Genomic DNA, 21081 nt, shown 5'->3' on the forward strand with positions numbered 1-21081 from the left:
TCTTTTGTTTTTATACTTAGACTTGGTATGATAAGTTACTAATAATGAAAAAAATCTCTTCTGTAAGAGTCTTGTCTGAGTGGTTCAAAGTGTTTCAAAGACATACTTTAATACTACTCCAGTGAAATAGATGATAGCACATTTTCCCTTGTTTTTTTTTTTTTTTTTTTTTTTAATGTTTATTTATTTTTGGGACAGAGAGAGACAGAGCATGAACGGGGGAGGGGCAGAGAGAGAGGGAGACACAGAATTGGAAACAGGCTCCAGGCTCTGAGCCATCAGCCCAGAGCCCGACGCGGGGCTCGAACTCCCGGACCGCGAGATCGTGACCTGGCTGAAGTCAGACGCTTAACCGACTGCGCCAACCAGGCGCCCCTTCCCTTGTTTTATAGACAGGGTAAGAGAGTGAAGCATAGTCATATTGGGAGAGTTGTAAAACCAAGTGAAGTCTTATATCCTGACTTTCAGTTCAACTTAGTAATTCCAGTTCAGTGTCCTATGTGCTTCTGTATTTGGTCTCAAAAAATATGTTAATCGGTTAGAAAAAGATTATCAGAAAGGCAAAGATTATACTCATTCAACTGGATTTACTAAAGCAGAAGAGTATACTAACATTTGAGAGAATTTGGAGATAACTTATTATTTATTATTGTTTGTTTATTTAAAAAAAATTTTTTTTTTCAACGTTTATTTATTTTTTTGGGACAGAGAGAGACAGAGCATGAACGGGGGAGGGGCAGAGAGAGAGGGAGACACAGAATCGGAAACAGGCTCCAGGCTCTGAGCCATCAGCCCAGAGCCTGACGTGGGGCTCGAACTCCCGGACCGCGAGATCGTGACCTGGCTGAAGTCGGACGCTTAACCGACTGCGCCACCCAGGCGCCCCTGTTTGTTTATTTTGAGAGAGACAGAGAGAGATCATGAGTGGGTAAAGGGCAGAGAGAGAGAGGGAGACAGAATCCCAAGTAGGGTCCACACTGCCAGCACAGAGCCTGACGCTGGGCCCAAACCCATGCATGAACTACGGGATCATGAGCTGAAATCAAGAGTCGAATGCTTAACCAACTGAGCCACCCAGGTGCCCGAGGATTTGGAGACATTCTTAAAACAAAACCAAAAATTCTTTATCTTACAGTCTAAATTATCCACTTTTCACTCTGGAATATGCTGTATATTAAAACTCTACACATTTGTATGTTAGAATCATAGTCTTTTAGACATTATCTGGTCCAATCACTTCAACTTTCAAATAAGGACATTGAAATTCAAAACAGTAGATAGACTAAGATTTCAGACTAGGTTAGTAATTCCCTTCTGTTGATCTGTAGCAATGAGTATTTTAACCAGTTCAAAAAATTTTGACACCTAGGTATCTTTTTTAAAACCTATTTTAAAACTTTTTAATGTTTCTGGGCACTCTGTCATGCCCAGCATTTTGCATTATGTTTTCCCACCTATTTCCCTACTGATGTATTGTTTCCCTTTCTGAACAAAGAGGGTCTGGGGGCACCTGGGTGGCGCAGTCGGTTAAGCGTCCGACATCAGCCAGGTCACGATCTCGCGGTCCGTGAGTTCGAGCCCCGCGTCAGACTCTGGGCTGATGGCTCGGAGCCTGGAGCCTGTTTCCGATTCTGTGTCTCCCTCTCTCTCTGCCCCTCCCCCGTTCATGCTCTGTCTCTCTCTGTCCCAAAAATAAATAAAAAACGTTGAAAAAAAAAATTTAAAAAGAAAAGAGGGTCTGGAATGAGCCAGCCAAAATGTTTTTAATCTTTTTTTTAATTGGAAAAATGGAATGAATAATGCCTTTTCTTTCTGCAGTAGCTTGCTTTTTGTAATGGATTAAGTAATGAGTATTATTTGTAATGAATATTACTAAAACCACAAAGTACCATTCTGTTCTACCTCCCAATCACTAACAGGCTTTAAGAGATAAATGTAGCAGGTGTATGTTTGTGAAGCTGTTTAAGGACTGCTTCTTTGGAGAAGCTTTGTGGTATATGGGAATCATTTACTCTGAACTTTTAGTTTCTTTTTCTGTGAAATTGTAGAAACTATTTTAAGGATAGAGCTCATGGTAGTGTATTTGAGTCTTTCTAAAGAACTTTGCTGGAAACTGATAGTGACTATGCTAATCATCTGTTTCAGTTACCTCCACTTCACCCATTTATAAGTAGTTGAACTGAAATTATCCCACTTGTAATATTAGAACGATCACTTGAGGTAGGTTTGTAGCTACATAAACTTAAGACTAAAATCATTATTTATATTTACCTTAGAGAATTTAATGTATTATACTGATGTGTTCTAAACTACCAAAAGCCTAACTTTTCTGATTACATTACAAAAGCCCTTTTGGAGCCAAGAATTTGTTTCATTTTATTTCTAGCCTTAAGTGTTACAATCCTTCCAACAGTTTTATCCAGTAGGTGGTTTGTGCCATCCTCTCAGATATTTGTAATAGTTTGGATAATATTTGTTAAGTGGTTAATATGTGCCATACCCTCTGCTGGATTCTTTGTATATGTTATTTCACTTAATCCTAATAATAATCAGGTGGGCTGTAGGTATTATTGTTCTTATTTTATAGTTGAAGAAACTGTCTTAGTAATTTAACACAATGTCACACACCTAGCTAATATGTGTCAGAGGCTGAACTTGAACCCAGATGTAGTGACTCCAAAGTTTCTGCTTTACTTTCTGGATAAAAAGTTTCTATCATGGGGTGCCTGGGTGGCTTAGTCAGTTAAGCCTCTGACTTTGGCTCAGGTCATGATCTCCTGGTTCGTGGGTTTTAGCCCTGCATCTGGCTCTGTACTGACAGCTCAGAGCCTGGAGCCTGAGCTCCAATTCTGTCTCCCCCTCTCTCTCTCTGCCCTCCCCCCACTCATGCTCTGTCTCTCCCTCTCTCAAAAACAAACATTTAAAAAAATGGTTGTGGGGGTGCCTGGGTGGCTCAGTCGATTAAGAGTCTGACTTGGGCACAGGTCATGATCTCGTGGTCTATGAGTTTGAACCCCTGTCTGTGCTGACAGCTCAGAGCCTGGAGCCTGTTTCAGATTGTGTGTGTGTGTGTGTGTGTGTGTGTGTGTGTGTGTGTGTGTGTGTGTGTCTGCCCCTCCCCTGCTTGTGTCTGTCTCTCTCTCTCAAAAATAAATAAACGTTAAAATATATATAAAAAAATAGTTGCTATCATTACCCCACATTTGTATAGAATTTAAAAATCCCTTCCTCGGGGCGCCTGGGTGGCTCAGTCGGTTAAGCGTCCGACTTCGGCTCAGGTCACGATCTTGCAGTATGTGAGTTGGAGCCCCACGTCGGGCTCTGTGCTGACTGCTCAGAGCCTGGAGCCTGTTTCAGATTCTGTGTCTCCCTCTCTCTCTCTGCCCCTCCCCCGTTCATGCTCAGTCTCTCTGTCTCAAAAATAAATAAACGTTAAAAAAAAAAAATCCCTTCCTCATTTTATCTTCTACTTTAAATTTTTTACCTCATTTTATCTTCCCCCCACTAAGGTAGGTAAGATTATTGTGTCTGAAATAGATAACCCCCAAATCTCATGGTGGAGCACAATGAAAGAGTTTATTTCTCATCACACAAAAAACCATGTGGATGACTCAGGTATTCAGATTCCTTCCATCTCGTGACTCAGCTGCCCCTATGGCCTGCTTGGAGTCGCCCCCCAGAGTTACTAGTGAGACCTCAGAGGATGTTTGAAGGGCTGATTTAGGGACCAGTTCTGGAAGGAGCATGCATCATTGAACTCACATTGGTCAGGACTAGACACATGACTGCATCTAGCTACAAATGGAATGGAAAATGTGGTCCTCATATGTGCTCAGGAGGAAAATGAAACAGGTGAGTATATAATATCTCTGCCACAGTTGTGTTTTCCCTGTTTTACAGATGATACAGAGAAGTTGTTACTAAACCAAAGCCACAAAAGCACTTGGTAGCAATAAATAGAACACAGATTTCCTTAGAGCTGCATATAATATGGTCACGTTTCTGAGGAGATATTCACAAATTGAAAGGCATTTAGACTGTATTTCTAGCATCATTGTTGATTCTTTCTCATTGGACATCAAATATTTTACCTCTTTGTGTCCGTTATGTTTTAAATAGAGATACTGCTATTGACTCTATGAAGAATGACAAACTTAACATTTTCCAGTGGTAATTGCCATTTTAAGTGAAGATGACATAATAGCATTAAAATCTCTTTATATGCCTATTTGTAACTAATTGTCTTTTGTTTTTTTTTTTTTAAATCTTTTTTTAGTGTTTATTTCTGAGACAGAGAGAGACAGAGCATGAGTGGGGGAGGGGCAGAGAGAGGGAGACACAGAATCGGAAGCAGGCTCCAGGCTCTGAGCTGTCAGCTCAGAACCCCACATGGGGCTTGAACTCACAAACTGTGAGATCATGACCTGAGCCGAAGTCGGTCACTCAACGGACTGAGCCACCCAGGTGCCCTTCAATTGTCTTTTGAATATACAATATTGATTAGCCTTTATTTGTAGAATTTTGTTTCTTAAATGTTTGATAAATTATTCTAGGCCATCTACATACCTCACGTTTATTCTTGCATTGTGAACCTGAGACATTTGTTTTAAGAATGAAAGTTGTTTTTTAACCTTCCCCAAAACCTAACTCTTTTGGAAAGAACTGCAACTTCAAATCTTTTTTTTTTTTTTAATTTTTTTTTTCAATGTTTTTTATTTATTTTTGGGACAGAGAGAGACAGAGCATGAACGGGGGAGGGGCAGAGAGAGAGGGAGACACAGAATCGGAAACAGGCTCCAGGCTCTGAGCCATCAGCCCAGAGCCCGACATGGGGCTCGAACTCACGGACCGCGAGATCGTGACCTGGCTGAAGTCGGACGCTTAACCGACTGCGCCACCCAGGCGCCCCTGCAACTTCAAATCTTAATGGAATACAAGTATGTTCTAACTGAGGTAATAATTAGTACAGATACGAATATCATACTAATATAAATTACTGAGAGCAGAAAATTTACAGAAACTGAAAATAACTTTTACAGAAATTCCAGCATCCCAGCAGTAGCTGTTAACGTTTGTTATACTTTAGGCTCCTTGGAGAATTTCTTGAGAGCTGTGGCTTCTGTCCCTAGAATATACATATATTCATGATTTAGTATACTGTTTTAGAGATTTCATGGATTTCTTTGAAGCCTGTCCATGTATTAGCTGTTATTTTTAAGCATTTTTATCCTCCTCCAAAAATTTGTTGTTATGCCTATTATATTTTTACCAGATTGTATAAGGAGATGTTTAATAATTGAGAGTTTTTATAAAAGAGTGTGTCCTCTTAATATTATTTGGAGAGCAAGACTTATGCTTGGAGCCTGCACTGCTGCTCCAGCTGAATTTGGCAGGTATAGTGGGGGATAGATTTATTAGAGGAAAATAGGGATTTTCCCAATTTAAAGTTGGTAAAATGAATGGCATAACTTAAGAACTTTAAACATTTAAATAATCTTTTGAGTAACAACAAGGTTTATTGTAATAAACTTTAGTGGTTTATATTTGTTTAGGGAAAGGCATATATGAAAATCCAGAAACATTAATGCCTTAAGCTTCTCTTAATGAGATGGTTCTGATTTACAAAAGCTCTATTTACTTTGGGCTGAAATTAGCTTATGTGTGGACACATCATTTCTAGTACATCACTTCTAGTGTGGTCTGATCCAGGGGTGGCTTATGATAATTTTTTTTTTTTTTTTTTGGTAGTCAATTGCTACATTGAATTGTGCCTAGCTACTCTCTACATAGGAGATAGTGTGGAAACATAGGTTTTCCCCCACTGTTTATTTATCAGTATTGGTTCCTGAAGTTATGCCCTGTGACCTAAATGAATGTTCTGTATACTAGATCATTTGGTCAGATAAACAGTGATTCCTTTTTCTGTAACTTAAATTGTCAGCTATTTATGGTATCAGGAAAACCATTGTTACTATGAAAAATAGAGTTGCTGTGAATAGTATATATTGTCTTTTAGAAAGAAAGCTTTAAAGTGGATTTTGATAAGTATTTGTTTACATTATGGGACTCCCAGGGGTGCCTGGGTGGCTAAGTTGGTTAAGCGTCTGCCTTCAGCTTAGGTCAGGACCTCGTGGTCTGTGCGTTTAAGCCCCATGTCGGGCTCTGTGCTGACAGCTCAGAGCTTGAAGCCTGCTTTGGATTCTGTGTCTCCCTCCCTCTCTCTCCCTCTCTCTCTCCCTCTCCCTCTCCATCTCCCTCTTCTCCCTCTGTCTCCCTCTCCCTCTCTCCCTCCCTCCCTCCGCGCCGCACCCCCCAGGTCACGCTCAGTCTCTCAAAATTGAATAAACATTAAAAAAAAATTTTTTTAAATAAAGTTCAAAAGGATAAAGCTGTCAACCTGGAATTCTGAATTCAGCAAAAATATCCATAAAACATGAAGGTGAAAATTAGGACGTTTTTCAGATAAACAAAAGTTGAGAGAATTCATTGTAAGGAGACCTGCACACCAGAAATGCTAAAGAATGCTCCTCAGGCTGGAGGGAAATGACTTGTGATGAAACTTGTATCCTCAAGAAGGAATGAATACCAAAAATGGTGTATATATATCGATAAATAGATTTTATCCTCTGAACAGATTTTATGAGCATATAAAACAAAGAATTTACAGAAGAGCTTTGTATATATAACTCAATAAAAATTTTACATGTCTTCAAAACGTCACAAAATTAAAGGACAAATGCTAGAAAGTAAATATTGAAAGCTTAAAATCAAAAAGGAGCATCAATATTCCAGTGTAAAAACGGACAAAAACATATCAACAGATAAATCATTAAAGAAATAGGACAGTGAATGTGAACAAACGTTTGATTTGTTTAGTAATCAGATAAATGGAAATTGAAGTACTTTTTTTTGTGACTCAGAAAAAGCTATTGAAATAGCAAAGGATGTTGGTAAGAATTCAGGGAAATAAGCACCTTTCTGACTGGTGGGATTACAAATTGGAACAAGAGAGTTTGGTAGTTTATTTCAAGAGCTTATTTTAAAAGTCCATACCACCTAGATAGCATGAATTCACATACTAGGTGTAGCTTATTAAATAGGTGGGAGGTGTGAATGAAAAAGAGATTATTCAACAGCTGGTGTTGAGGTAACTGACTAGCCATTTAGAAAACATAAATTTTGATATGTGCTTATTCTTAACATTATTGAAATGGATGAGAGATTTAAGCAGAAAGATAAACTATAGAAGTACCAGAAGGAAACATGAGAGGATTTTAGAAATATAATCTTGGAGTGAACAAGACTCTTTCAAGACAAGTGTAGAACCCAAAAGTCATAAAGAGTAAGATATGGATTTGGAACACATTAAGAAAATTTGAAATACCTACACTGGAAAATTGCTATGCCATCAAGTACAAATTTTTAAAAATGTATTTGACATGTAAAAGCAATTGTTCTTTCTATATACGTGGGTTTTATACATCAGTAAGGAAAAGTCCCAACAGTGGAATATGAGCATGTGGTTAGGTCATAGGAAATGAAATGTAAGTGACTTGTAAACATGTGAAAAATATTAAAAGTATCTTTCAAGTATATAGCCATTGAAATTTAAAAGCCTTTTTTATTTCTCCTCTTTTCCCACCTTTACAACATAAGTGTATATTACTGAAGAAGTTTAGTAGCCTTTTATGTTTTTCAGTAGAATATTGTATTCAATAGAATACAATATCTAAAATAGAAAATCTTGTTTATCTTCTTTCTTGACTCTTTCACTTGAATATAAAATAGCTCAGGCTTCACTAGTAACCAAAATTAGTGAGCAATAGAAACTCTGGTGGGGATCTCTGTACCTACTTCCTCCTCATTTAAACACAGAAATAAAAACAGGGAGGCAAACCATAAGAGACTGTTAAATACAGAGAACAAACTGAACGTTACTGGAGGGGTAGAGGGTGGGGGGATGGGCTAAATAGGGCTAAATTGTTGGAATGAGCACTGGATGTTCTATGGAAGTGATGAATCACTAAATTCTGCTTCTGAAACCATTATTACACCGCATGTTAACTAACTTGGATTTAAATAAAATTTTTTAAAAAAACATTTAAATCAGCAAAAAAAAAAATGACTTAGCTGTTCTCTTCAACAGTGCTAGTAAATATTCTGTGTTTTCATTACATGCAAGTTTTTAGACATGCTAAACATTTAGATGTCAGACATCTAAAAAAAAAAAACCTGAAATTAACAGTTGTAAGGTACTTTTGCTCTTATACTTAGTATTTAGACACAAAATTATTGGATTTTGGCTCTATTTTAACCTTTCTGAGAAGTAATAGAAGAGGCCTAATTTTAGCTAAATAACAGGCAAAAACAGATCAGGAGTATAAAGGAATTTTCTCTTGGAAGTGATTTATTGTCTGTAAACTTTTTTTGCCCAGGTTTCTACATTTCCAGAATACCCTCTTATTAGTTTTAAATCATTTAGCATGTAGGTGGCTATTCAGGTGCTATTGAAGTGTTTATGGTTAGGAGATCTTTATTGGGGGAAATCTTAAATCTGTAATTCTTGAAGTTATATAGTGTTAAGATACTTGTTTTATTTTTCTTGTAGCACTCATGGGGTAAAGATTCTTGTCTTTTTCATTATAAAAAGCTGTATCCCTTAATATACGGATCATACAGTGATAGCAAATCAAAGGTAAAGATATGAACAGAATCCTCAGTTCCTCATTTCTTATGTGTACTCTGCATCATAATTTAGTCAAAGTTTATTAGACATCTGCTATAAGTTACACATTGTGTTAGGCACTAGGAATACAAAGTTGTCTCTCATTTCACTTCATTTAGTATACTAACGTTTAGTATAGTGCCAGGTTTTGTTAGGTACTTTTAGCACATGTCTACTTTATTCTCCTAACATCTGTTTGTAGTGGAGATCACAGACTCAGTAATGTACCTTATGCAGGGATTTTATGACTAAACACAGTTAACCAGGTCTTGACTCCAAAATTCTCTTCTTTATATATCCAGTACTGGGTTTGTTTGCCCCTCCAGATCCACTCTTAACCCTTCTCTGCCTTGCTCTGTGCCCCAGAGGGAGTTCTTCTAAGGACTACCTTGTTTGGACTCCTTTGTTGGACTTAGCCAATGTGAGGCATTGGCAGGATGTTGGAAAGCCAGAGAGAGAAGCTGGATATTATTCTTTCAGTTGCTGTTGCACAGCTCTTTGGTAATTGCTTCCTTCTGCCCCTTCATTCCAAAGGGTGGCAATGGGTTCCTGAATAGTTTCCATCCCTTTTTGGTTCCTTTAACCCTGCCCACACTTGTTAAAATGTGAATTTCAGATACTTCCTTGAGAATGCTTTGTTTTTGCCAGGACCCTGACTGATACATACAGCTTTTCTTAAAACCATGGACTACTATTTGTATGAATTTGAGCCTTCTGATTGTTCTTATCTATCCTGTGTTTATAAATTGAGTGTTTAAAATATGGTAGGGGCGCCTGGGTGGCTCAGCAACTGACTTTGGCTCAGGTCATGATCTCACAGCTTGTGAGTTCGAGCTCCGCGTGGGGCTTTGTACTGACAGCTCAGACCTGGAGACTGTTTCAGATTCTGTGTCCCTCTCTTGCTCTGCTCCTCCCCTGCTCATGTGCGTGCGTTCTCTCTCTCTCTCTCTCTCTCTCTCTCTCTCTCTCAAGAATAAATAAAACATGAAAAAATACATATGGTACATATTTTCATTTAAAATGGTATTATAATTATTGATTAGGAACTTCATCTGGAATGCTTAATTTCTGTACTTTTTAGAAAGTATAAAAAAAATAGTGTGGTACCAAATTAGATGTATTTTATGAGTCAGTACAAAGTTATCAGCACTTTTACTAAATCTTTAGTCTACACAGCTTTGACACATGTTGGTAGAAATATCTTTGTTTTGGGTCATTCCTATTTCATAATTCCTCACGTATTCCCAAGAGGTAGAAAAAAGTAAGAATCAAATGGTGTTGACTTTACAGGAGTATAAACACTGGACTAGGGAAGGTTAGATAAGCAAGCGCAGATCTTTGTCCTTCCCGATACCAGTCTTGGGTGATACTCTTCCATTGAAGTGCATTAAAAGGTTAAGAGTGGGGCTCGTTTGCCTGTGATAAAACTAATTCTCCAACCATTTTCTTCAGGGGCATGAGTATGCAGCAGCAACTGGCAATCTTGGTTACTTGTCAGTTATGCTAGACTGAAAAAGAGGGAAAGGAGACATTTCTCATAGCTTAATTAATGGGTGACAGGAATTCCTTGTGCCATTGGTGTGACAATGATTATGATTATAGATACTTAAGTGAAAATACATAATTTAGGGTCTACCTGTATTTTATTATTGTTTTCTGTTTCAGTAGCTAACCTCTTCTAGCATTTTTAATTACAGATCCCTACTTTTATTTTGGATATTCCTACTAAACCAATTACCGTACTATTATGGAGCCCCACCTCAGTTATCTTTTCCCCCTCTCTGCTTTATATCATCAGTGCATTACAACTTGACAAATCCTGTGATAGATAGTAAAGAGCTTCCAATATTGGGGATTATTAGGAGTTGGGTATATTTCAGATTATATCATTAGTACATTTACTGTCATTCATCTTCTGTTCCTGCTCTGAAATGGTGTTGTACCATGTAAACATCTCGGCTTTTATGTATAAATTATTATGTATTTAATCCAGGAGACCTGATATTTCTCTTTGTAGACCTAATATGAACTAATTGAACTTTTTCTTTTATTTTACTTATTTTGAGAAAGATAGAGTATGAGCAGGGGAGGGGTAGAGAGAGGGAGAAGGAGAATCCCAAGCAGGCTCCCTGCTGTCAGTGCAGAGCCCAGTGTGGGACTCAATACCAGAAACTCTGAGACCGTGACCTAAGCCGAAATCAAGAGTCAGCCACTTAACCCACTGAGCAACCCAGGTGCCTGCACTAATTGGACTTTAAAAAAAAAAAAAAAAAGGAAGACATATGTGCCTAGGAATAACAATTGGGGGTGGGGGAAGACTCATATTTTCTTGTAGTTCTGGAATAATATCACTTCAGTGACATTGTATCATTTTAAGAAACACTCATTTGGCATTTCTTCATGATGCTTATGTTCATGACACCATCTTGGCTCTGTTGTGTTAAAAAAACAAATATTCAAGTTCTACCTTAAAAACCATATTAGGGGTGCCTAGGTGGCTAAGTTTGTTAAGCATCCAACTTCAGCTCAGGTCATGATCTCATGGTTTGTGAGTTTCGAGCCCCACATTGGGCTCTATGCTGACAGCTCAGAGCCTGGAGCCTGCTTTGGATTCTATGTCTTCCTCTCTCTCTGCCCCACACCCCACTCATGGTCTCGATCTCTCTCTCTCTCTCTCTGTCTCTCTCTCTCTCTCTTTCAGAAATAAACATTAAAAAATTTTTATTAAAAACCTTATTAAAAAGTTAAAGATAATCAGGAAAGAAAAAGTGAACAAAGTTTCATCTGAGTTATAAAAGTGGAGTATAGTTTGATTAGGAGGAGAGAAAAGGGAGTGGCATTTCAGAAAGGGAGAATGGCTTGAATGAGACATGGAGTTGAAGGATGATAGTTAAGACTGGCCCTGGATGATATGCAAGATGTAATTGTCTTTCATTTTCTGAGATAATTTTGTATATCCTGATAGCGCCTGGAGAAGTTGTTTCATGAAGGCAACTGTAGGCTGATGATGGTACTGAGGCTGAGATGTCAGAAGACCTGAATTTAACCCCTAACCCTATCATTTACTAACATTGCAATATTTACTTTGTCTGAACTTCAGTTTTCCTGTCTATCAAATAAGGTTAATAATACCTGTTCTATAGGGTAGTGAGGTTTGAATCAAGACACAAATAAAAAGCACTTTTTTTTTTAAATTTTTTTTTAATGTTTATTTATTTTTGAGACAGAGAGAGACAGAGCATGAACGGGGGAGGGGCAGAGAGAGAGGGAGACACAGAATCGGAAGCAGGCTCCAGGCTCTGAGCCATCAGCCCAGAGCCCGATGCGGGGCTCGAACCCACGGACCGCGAGATCGTGACCTGAGCTGAAGTCGGATGCTTAACCGACTGAGCCACCCAGGCACCCCTAAAAAGCACTTTTAAACTCTAATGTGTGGTGGTATTTAAAAAAAAATTTTTTTTTAACATCTTTATTTTTGAGAGACAGAGAGCGTGATTGGGGGAGGGGCAGAGAAAGGGAGACACAGAATCTGAAGCAGACTCCAGGCTCTGAGCTGTCAGCACAGAGCCTGATGCGGGGCTCAAACTCACGAGCTGTGTGAGATCATGACCTGAGCCGAAGTCGAATGCCTAACCGACTGAGGCACCCAGGCATCCCTGTAATGGTATTATGGTATACAACATATTTTTTCCTTCTTTTTCCTGCTAGCAACCCAACCATTTGTTTTAAAAACTCAGTAATTTTTTTTAATGGAATGTGCATTTATGAGGCAGAACATAATGCAGATTCCTATAGTTGATAGTTTATTTCTTTTTGTAAATCTTTTATTTTTAAGTTTATTTATTTTGAGAGAGAGTATGAGGAGGGGAGGGACAGAGAGAATCTCAAGCTGACTCCACACTGTCAGGACAGAGCCTGATGCACTGTGAGATCATGACTTGAGCCAAAATCAAGAGCCCAGCACTCAACTGACAGCCATCCAGGCACCTTTTTTATTTTATTGTAAAGAGTGTGAGAGAGAGAGAGAGAGAATATGAATCTTAGGCAGGCACCATGCTCAGCACAGAGGCACATGCTGGGCTCAACCCACGACTTTGGGATCATGACCTGAGACAAAATCAAGAGTCCAGTGCTCAGTGGACTGAGCCACGCAGGTGCCCCCAATAGTTTTCTTTAAAAAGTTGAGTTCATGGTGTGCCTGGGTGGCTCAGTCAGTTAAGCATCCAACTTCACCTCAGGTGATGATCTCATGGCTGGTGAGTTCTGGCCCCACATTAGGCTCTGTGCTGACAGAGCCTGGAGCCTGCTTTGGGTTCTGTGTCTCTCTCTCTCTCTGCCCCTTCCCAGCTCGCACTCTCTCTCAAAAAATTAAACATCAAAAAAATAAATAAAAAGTTGAGTTCAAAAAGAATAGTACTATATTAAATGATGCAAATAATAGGTTTTTATTTTTCACTGGAGAGTGAAGTTGACTTTTTCTAAAAATAAGTTCCTGAGTCACTGAAAAAAAATTTTTTTAATTTCACACGTTTTGTCATCTGTCCAAATTGGCAGAATTTCTGTAGTACTTTCTTTTCTTCTTTTAGTGGTTTAGGGTGCAGTCTTAGAAATCCCAAGTTAGCCAAAGTTCCCTTGACTGAGGCATTCCTAATACTCTTCAGTCACATGCTTATAGATACTTCTGTGGATTATTTCTCCAGAAAGATAGTCATTAAATTATGTAGATTTTTAAGTAAGTCTTTCTTGTCATCTCTATACAATAAGTTAAGGGTTACCTCACTATAACCCCATAGGCTGACAATGACTAATAAACTAAGCTGTTGTTTTTAATGGAACTTTTGGGTTTTTTTGTACCTAAAATAATGAAACATAAGAAGCCTTGTTTAGGAGGCTTAGGCCTATGGAGTTTTGTTTTTAAGTGAGAGTGTTTTAAGTAAGTCTCCTTAGTATTAGTGGTTCTTCATCAGAGTATGCCACTGAATTACTGACTAAATATAAAACAGGTGAACTCTGGACCCCATCCTATTTTTGATTGGTTAGCTTTAGGGCAAATATGTTTTTTTGTTGTTTTTTGTGGGGTTCAGTTTCTTAACTCTAAGTAGTAGATGCTCATGATACAGTTTTAAGCTCTGCAGAAGGCAGAAAGTCAATACTAGATTGTACTCTACAAGGTAACCATTGTTAATGATTTCTTAACATTTTTCCAGAAATTATGTATGTATATGTAAGCCTGTGTGAGTGTTTTTTCCACAAATGTGTTCACATTATACACACTGTTTTGCAGTTATGCACTCAGCATTATATATAGAGAGCTTTCCATATCATTGCACATAAATTGTGGTTGGTTCATTTATGTTTACATGTCCCCTGTTAGACATTTAAGTTATTTTCAGATTTTGTGTGGGTTTTTTGGTCTTGTTTTGTTTGCTTCTATCAACTAGGCTGCAGTGAATTTCCTTGCATACTGTCTTTGCATGCCTGTGTCCTTTTATTTTCTGAAGGATAAGTTTTACATGTAGGATTGCTGGCCTAAGAATATTTCCGTTTTGAAGTTTAATAGAAAATGCCAGTTGGTTCCCTAGAATTGTGCTGATTTGCTTGCACTCCTCCTAACATAGATGCTTCTTTCCGTACACACTCACCAACCCGTTACAATCTGTCAATCTAATGTGCATAAAGAGGGTATCTAATGTTTAATTTTCATTTCTTTAGTTGTGATTGTTGTTAAAAATTGTATCTTATCTTTCTAATTTTTGTACTTCTTTTTTCTCTAAACATCCTCCTTGTATCTTTGCTCATTTTGCTATCAGAATATGCATTTTTCTTAAGTGTAAAAGCTGTTTGTGTAGTGGGGAAATTTGTTCATTGTTATGTATGTTTTTCTAACATATTGTCTTTCTACTTTATAGTATTTTTTTTACCATATAGAAATATTAAAGGTTTAGTATTCAGATTATTTTCTCTTTGAGGCATATTTGTGTATTTGCACAATATTTTAGGATTTCCTAAATATGATGAACACATGTTCCAGTTTGCCCCTGTTACCCTAGTTTAAATATTAAGAGTGCTTCTATTCACTCTTACAAAATTCTCTTTTGGATAAAAAATTATATGGCTATCAAGTTCTTAAAGTATATATTTTGAAAAATTTCCCAGGTGATCCTGATTACCTTTGGTTTACTGTTTTAAATGATAAATTCTTAGGATATGTTCCCCAAGATAGATTCCCTCTGTAGTGTTCTATGATAAATATATTGCACTGTGGAGTACGAAGGCATTTTCAGATGCAAGATAAAATAACATACAAAGAAGAAAATATGCAGAAAATTTTGGTAAAACCTACTCTTAAACCCTGTATTTTCCTCAGAATTAGCAGAGAATGCTGCAAATAATAGGAAAATAAAAATTGATGGACAAGAATAAAGTTCATCTGAGTGAAATGTTTTTCTATATTTTGTGTTGGGAAATCAGTGTGACTTTCTCAAGGATATGTGTAGATATCATCTCAGGAAGCTTTTTTATTTTTTTATAGTCATTCAATAAAGTATATTAAACATGATTTGTAGGTCAGTGATTTATCACAAAGAGAACATATATTTGTAACCACTACATATGTCAAAGTTCCCTTTGTGCCTCCCCACGAAGGGTAGCTATAATCCTGACTTCTATCATCATATTAGCTCTGCTTGTTTTTGAAGTTTATTTAAATAGAATTATACATACAGTATGCCTTCTTTTGTGTGAGATTTATTCTTGTTTTGTGTGAAGCTGTATTTTGTTCATTTTCATTGATTTCTAATATACTAGAATGTGAATGTATCACAACTTATTCTACTGTTGGAAGTGTGGTTTGCGTCTAGTATTTTGGTTTACTATAGCTAATGCTGCTATTAGTATTGTTATGTATATCTTTTGATGTGTGTATGCATTCATTTTTTTGTGCAGTTATTTCTAGTAGTATAATTGAGTGATAGAGTTATCTATATGTTCAAATTTGCTAGATACCGTTAAACACTTTTCCAAAGTAGTTGTGCCATTTTACACTCCCACCAGCAATCCACATCTTTGCTAATAATTTTTTTTATTTTAATATTTATTTATTTATTTATTTATTTATTTAGAGAGAAAGAGGCAGAGAGAAGGGGAGACAGAATTCCAAACAGGCTTTGCGCCATCAATGCAGAGCCCATTATGGGGCTAGAACCCATGAACCATGAGATTATGACCTGAGCTGAAATCAAGAGTCAGATGCTTAACTGACTGAGCCACCCAGGCACCCTTTTGCTAATACTTGGAAATGTCAGTCTGAATTTTAGCCATCCTACTGGGTGTGTATCTCAACATGGCTTTAATATTCACCTCCTTGATGACAAATGATGTTGACACTGTTCATATCCTTCTGTGAAGTTTCTGTTAAGTCCCTTGCCCATTTTTCTTTTTTATAATTTTATTTTGAGAGAGAGCATGCATATGCACACCAGCAGGGGAGGGGCAGAGAGAGGAGAGAGAGAGACTCCCAAGCAGGCTCCTCACTGTCAGCATGGAGCCTGATATGGGGCTCCAACTCATGAACCATGAGATTATGACCTGAGCCAAAATCAAGTCAGAGCCTTAACCAAATGAGCTACCCAGGCACACATTCTCCATTTTTCTTCTTAATTATCTGTTTTGACTTATTGATTTGTAAGTGTTCTTTCCATATTCTGGGTACTGATCCTTTATTATATGTGGCAAATGTGTAGTCCCACTCCCTTAATACTACCTTTTGAGTTTATTACACTCCACAGTTTGTCAGTCTTTTCTTTTATGGTTAGTACTTTTCTGTTGAAGAAATCTTTTCACTGAAATATTGTCTTCTATTGACTTCTAGAAACTTTGCAATTTTACTTTTCATGCTTAGATGTGTGAACCAAGTGGAATTGATTTTTATGCATGGGGTGAGCTATAGGTCAAGTTCCTTTTCTCAGATGGTAACCAGTAAAACAGTACTATGTTTTGTTTTTGAAAAGGCCATCCTTAGTGCTCAATAATGTAACCACATATATATATCCACATATATGTGGGACTTTTTTTCTGGACTGTCTGCTATTGGTCTTTGTATCCAGCCTTGTGTGATGTAACCACTATGTCATCTTAATTACTGTAACTTTAAAAGTCATTACATCTGGCAGGGTAAGAGCATGCACACACACACACACACACACACACACACACACACTTTGCTCTTCAAGAGTGTATAAGCTATACTTAATCCTTTGTATTTGTGTGAATATGTTATTGTCAGTTCACAAAAACTCTGAAAAGCATTGGGGAATCATGAGGTCTGAGTGAAAATGATGAAATTTTTTTATCAGATTTCAAAAATGACAAGGTCAGCTCAAATCTAGAGTTTTTAATCAAAATTAAAGAATATACTTGTTTTAACATTCATTCTATATTACATTCTTGTGTAGACTTCTCACTAAATTGGCCTTATTAAAAAAAAACAATGTAATGATTAAATAACATACTGGCTTGAAATTTTATAGTAAAGTTGTAAGTTTATTAAGAAAAACATGCAGACTAAGAATACAGTAAAATGATATTGGTGTTGTGTTTTGTTTTTCAGAACATCTATGATTACCATCTTCTGTAAGTCCAGCTGTTTCAAGAATTCACTGAAGGAACCAAGTAGGATTTTCTTACATCATGACTTAATCTGAATGCAAGAACAAGAAATAGGTTTTATCTCTAAATATAATGAAGGGCTGTGTGTAAACACAGACCCTGACTCAATTCTAATGAGCATTTTAGACATGAGTTTACATCGGCAAATGGGTTCAGATCGTGATCTTCAGTCTTCTGCCTCATCTGTGAGCTTGCCTTCAGTGAAAAAGGCACCCAAAAAGAGAAGAATTTCAATAGGCTCTCTGTTTCGGAGAAAAAAGGATAACAAACGTAAATCAAGGGAGCTAAATGGCGGGGTGGATGGAATTGCGAGCATTGAAAGTATACATTCTGAAATGTGTACTGATAAGAACTCCATTTTCTCTACAAATACCTCCTCTGACAATGGATTAACTTCTCTCAGCAAACAAATTGGAGACTTTATAGAGTGCCCTTTGTGCCTTCTGCGGCATTCTAAGGACAGATTTCCTGAGATAATGACTTGTCATCATAGATCTTGTGTGGATTGCTTACGACAATATCTAAGGATAGAAATATCTGAAAGTAGAGTTAATATCAGTTGCCCAGAATGTACTGAACGGTTTAATCCCCATGATATTCGCTTGATATTAAGTGATGATGTCTTGATGGAAAAATACGAAGAATTTATGCTTAGACGGTGGCTTGTTGCAGATCCTGATTGTAGGTGGTGTCCGGCTCCAGATTGTGGGTAAGATTTTGTTTTTTCTTTAATATTTTTTCTGTGGATAAAACAAGAATTAGCTATTACTCAAAAATCCTAACATGTCAGGTAATTCATTCATTCAGTAAGACAAACATGCATTTGAGTACATACCATGTGCCAGGCACAGTGTTTTGATGCTAATGGCAAGAATCTTCTCTTACTCATTTTTATATTGTATCTCTTCATACTCACTTAAGAGCATTTTCAGAAGAAAAGGATAAGATAATAGAGTACTAGGATCTAGTTGTGGGCAAAGTTGATTTTCCCCATTCATTTGGAAAAACGGTTATTTTGGTAGAACAGATGAAATGATCAGGGATTTTGTTTGCTTTCATGCGGGGGGTGGATTTCGGTTGTATAAACTCAACTGATCCTTTTGAAACATGCACATGATACCTTAATGTGTGCCATAGTGTCATGTGTACATGTTGGTATTACGTCAGTATTGCTAGTCTCAAGATCTAGAGGTTATATAATACTTCAGTTGCCTCAAGTTTTTAATTACAAGTACCACTTTCTCAACATTGATAATAATTTTGCTTCAGTATTTCATTATGTTTAACAGCATTTTCTTTTTATAGAGCATTTACTGTGTACAGTTGCTGTAACTAGGAATAAGCAGTCATATGTTTTCTAAGAAGAACAAAAGCTGTAAATACCGGATGTTATTTAGCATACCATTAGTAAACCAGAGATTGTAAGTAAGAGTTGGGGAAAACCCAGAACTTCCAAGATTATCTGGGTATAATCAGAGACGAGGGTGGAATGTGAGTTTAATTTCTCAGATGAAGTTTCAGGATTTATTGTCTGAATCGAATCTATTATTGAAAGCTTGTTGAGTAGCAAATTTTCAGATTGCATTTAGCCTATATTCCATAATTTTTTTTATTTTTTAAATTTTATTTAAATCCAAGTTAGTTAACCTACAGTGTACTAATGGCTTCAGGAGTAGAATTTAGTGATTTATCACTTATATATAAAACACCCAGGGCTCATCCCAACAAGTGCCCTCCTTAATGCCCATCACCCATTTAGCCCATCCTCCCACCCCACACCTCTCCAGCAACCCTCAGTTTGTTCTCTGTATTTAAGTCTCTTATGGTTTGCCTTCCTCTGTGTTTTTGTCTTAATTTTCCATCCCTTCCCCTGTTCATCTGTTTCTTAAATTCCACATACGTGCGAAATCATATATTTGTCTTCTCTGACTGACTTCACTTAGCATAATATGTTCTTGTTCCATGAATGTTGTTGCAAATGGCAAGATTTCATTCTTTTTGATCTTTGAGTAAAATTTCATTGTATATGTATACCACATCTTCTTTATTCATCAATCAATTGCATTCCATAATTTTAAATGAGAAAAGTGATGATATGTTGCCAGCCTGTGCAAATCACAGCCAGTTTTCCCAGTTATAACTAGCACTTAACTGTCTACCAAGGATTTCAGTGTAATACAAAGCATTAAAAATATTACCTAATTATTGAACATTTTATGAACTTACTAGTTGTGTGAAGGACTCAGAAATACTATTATCAGATTTGAACTATGCTCCCCTCTACTGCAGGGAGCTTGTACTAGAATATAAATAATAAAATGTTATGTTAAAGATAACTATCTAAACCGGGCCAAGGTTGGCTGTGCTTCCAGGTATATGACAGAAGCAAACTCTGAGATCCATGAAGAATTAAACTCTCAAGAAAAAGATGGGAAGAAAATAGGGATAATGAACAATACATTTAAATAACTTGAACAGGAGGCTTTATCCTGTGAGAAGAACAGCTTGGATACCTTTGTATCACTTGGTCCCCTGGACTCCTGTGCAAAGTTTCACGGTGCAAGTGTGCACGTTCATTAGATCTTAAGTTGGACAGCAAATGTTAGGTTATAAAAACATTTTTACACATCATTATAGCAAATACTTCTATAGCAAGACTTCAAATAGTGAGGAATATGCCTATATATTGTGTTTTGTCTGGAGAAAGAATGTGGTTTTTTATCTTTCATGGAACCTCAGGGTAAGAAGTGCTTCACAAGTTCCTTCAAGCATTTAATAGATTTAAAAGAAAAAGTCTGAAAGTGATAGAATAAGTTAAAAGGCTTACGTGTCAGAATCTGTGGCCCTAAGAGATTGAGACCATAAATCCTGGGCACAAACTTTCTGGTCAGTAAATAGGTATATTCTCTGGTGCTGGGTTGACTGATCATGTGGTCCAAATAGATATCAATTGTATCAACCTAATAGAACACAATAGAAGGGCTGACACAGATTCTTGTTTATATAAGAACTTGATTTTAGGGGAAACATAAACTGGGAAAGGATTGACTTTTCAACATACAGAATTGTGAAAATTAGCTCTTTGAGGGGAAAAAAATAGATCGTCATCACATGTAATAACACCAAAACAAAATCAAAACAGGTTACAAAGGAAAGTTTTATAAATAAAAGGAAAAAATTGAACCAAAAGAAAACATATGTCTAAGAGTAGCTCACCTACTGCCATTATTATTATTATTATTATTATTATTATTATTATTAAAATTGAATACACATTTATCCTGTAATTTAAAAGGATTGAAAAAACTCTTGTGTACCAGGAGACATTTTGTTAGGAGACATGTTTAAGAAGGTTCGTGATAGCAAACAAGAAAAAAATTGTTCATTAAAGCAAAATGGATGAATTATATTGAGTTTCATGGTTACCAATTGAAAAGGAGGATGTGAATTTGAAGGGGCAATCAAGGGGCTTCTAAAGCCACTGATAAATGAGGTAACCTTGGGTTCTGATTTCCCTCAGTGGTTTCAGTTTACACTTACTGTACTGGTGTAATTTTTAATAGCATCACCGCTCTCACATGTTCCAGTTTAGGTTGTTAATTATATGATCACTCTACTGATACTTTTCTTAGTTTGTGTGGTAGATACAGGGGTATTCATTTATAAGTCCTTTTTGTATGTGTGACATT

At 36.9% G+C, this 21081-nt stretch overlaps 1 protein-coding gene across 3 annotated transcripts in view; it reads left to right on the forward strand.

Moving 5' to 3' along the window:
- RNF19A (ring finger protein 19A, RBR E3 ubiquitin protein ligase) overlaps nt 1-21081 on the forward strand; it is a 58269-nt gene that overhangs the window by 7102 nt on the left and 30086 nt on the right. Inside the window, exons 1-2 of one of the 3 annotated variants that reach the window (XM_030303847.1) lie at nt 4843-4937; nt 17334-18101. In XM_030303847.1, coding sequence (XP_030159707.1) covers nt 17428-18101 — 674 coding nt within the window. In that variant the 5' untranslated portion in view covers nt 4843-4937; nt 17334-17427. Of the gene's footprint in view, nt 1-4842; nt 4954-17333; nt 18102-21081 lie in introns of those variants that run through there. The other 2 variants (XM_030303846.1, XM_030303845.1) reach the window with 2 other exon arrangements.

This window comes from Lynx canadensis, chromosome F2 (assembly GCF_007474595.2).
Source record: "Lynx canadensis isolate LIC74 chromosome F2, mLynCan4.pri.v2, whole genome shotgun sequence".
NCBI lineage: Eukaryota > Metazoa > Chordata > Mammalia > Carnivora > Felidae > Lynx > Lynx canadensis.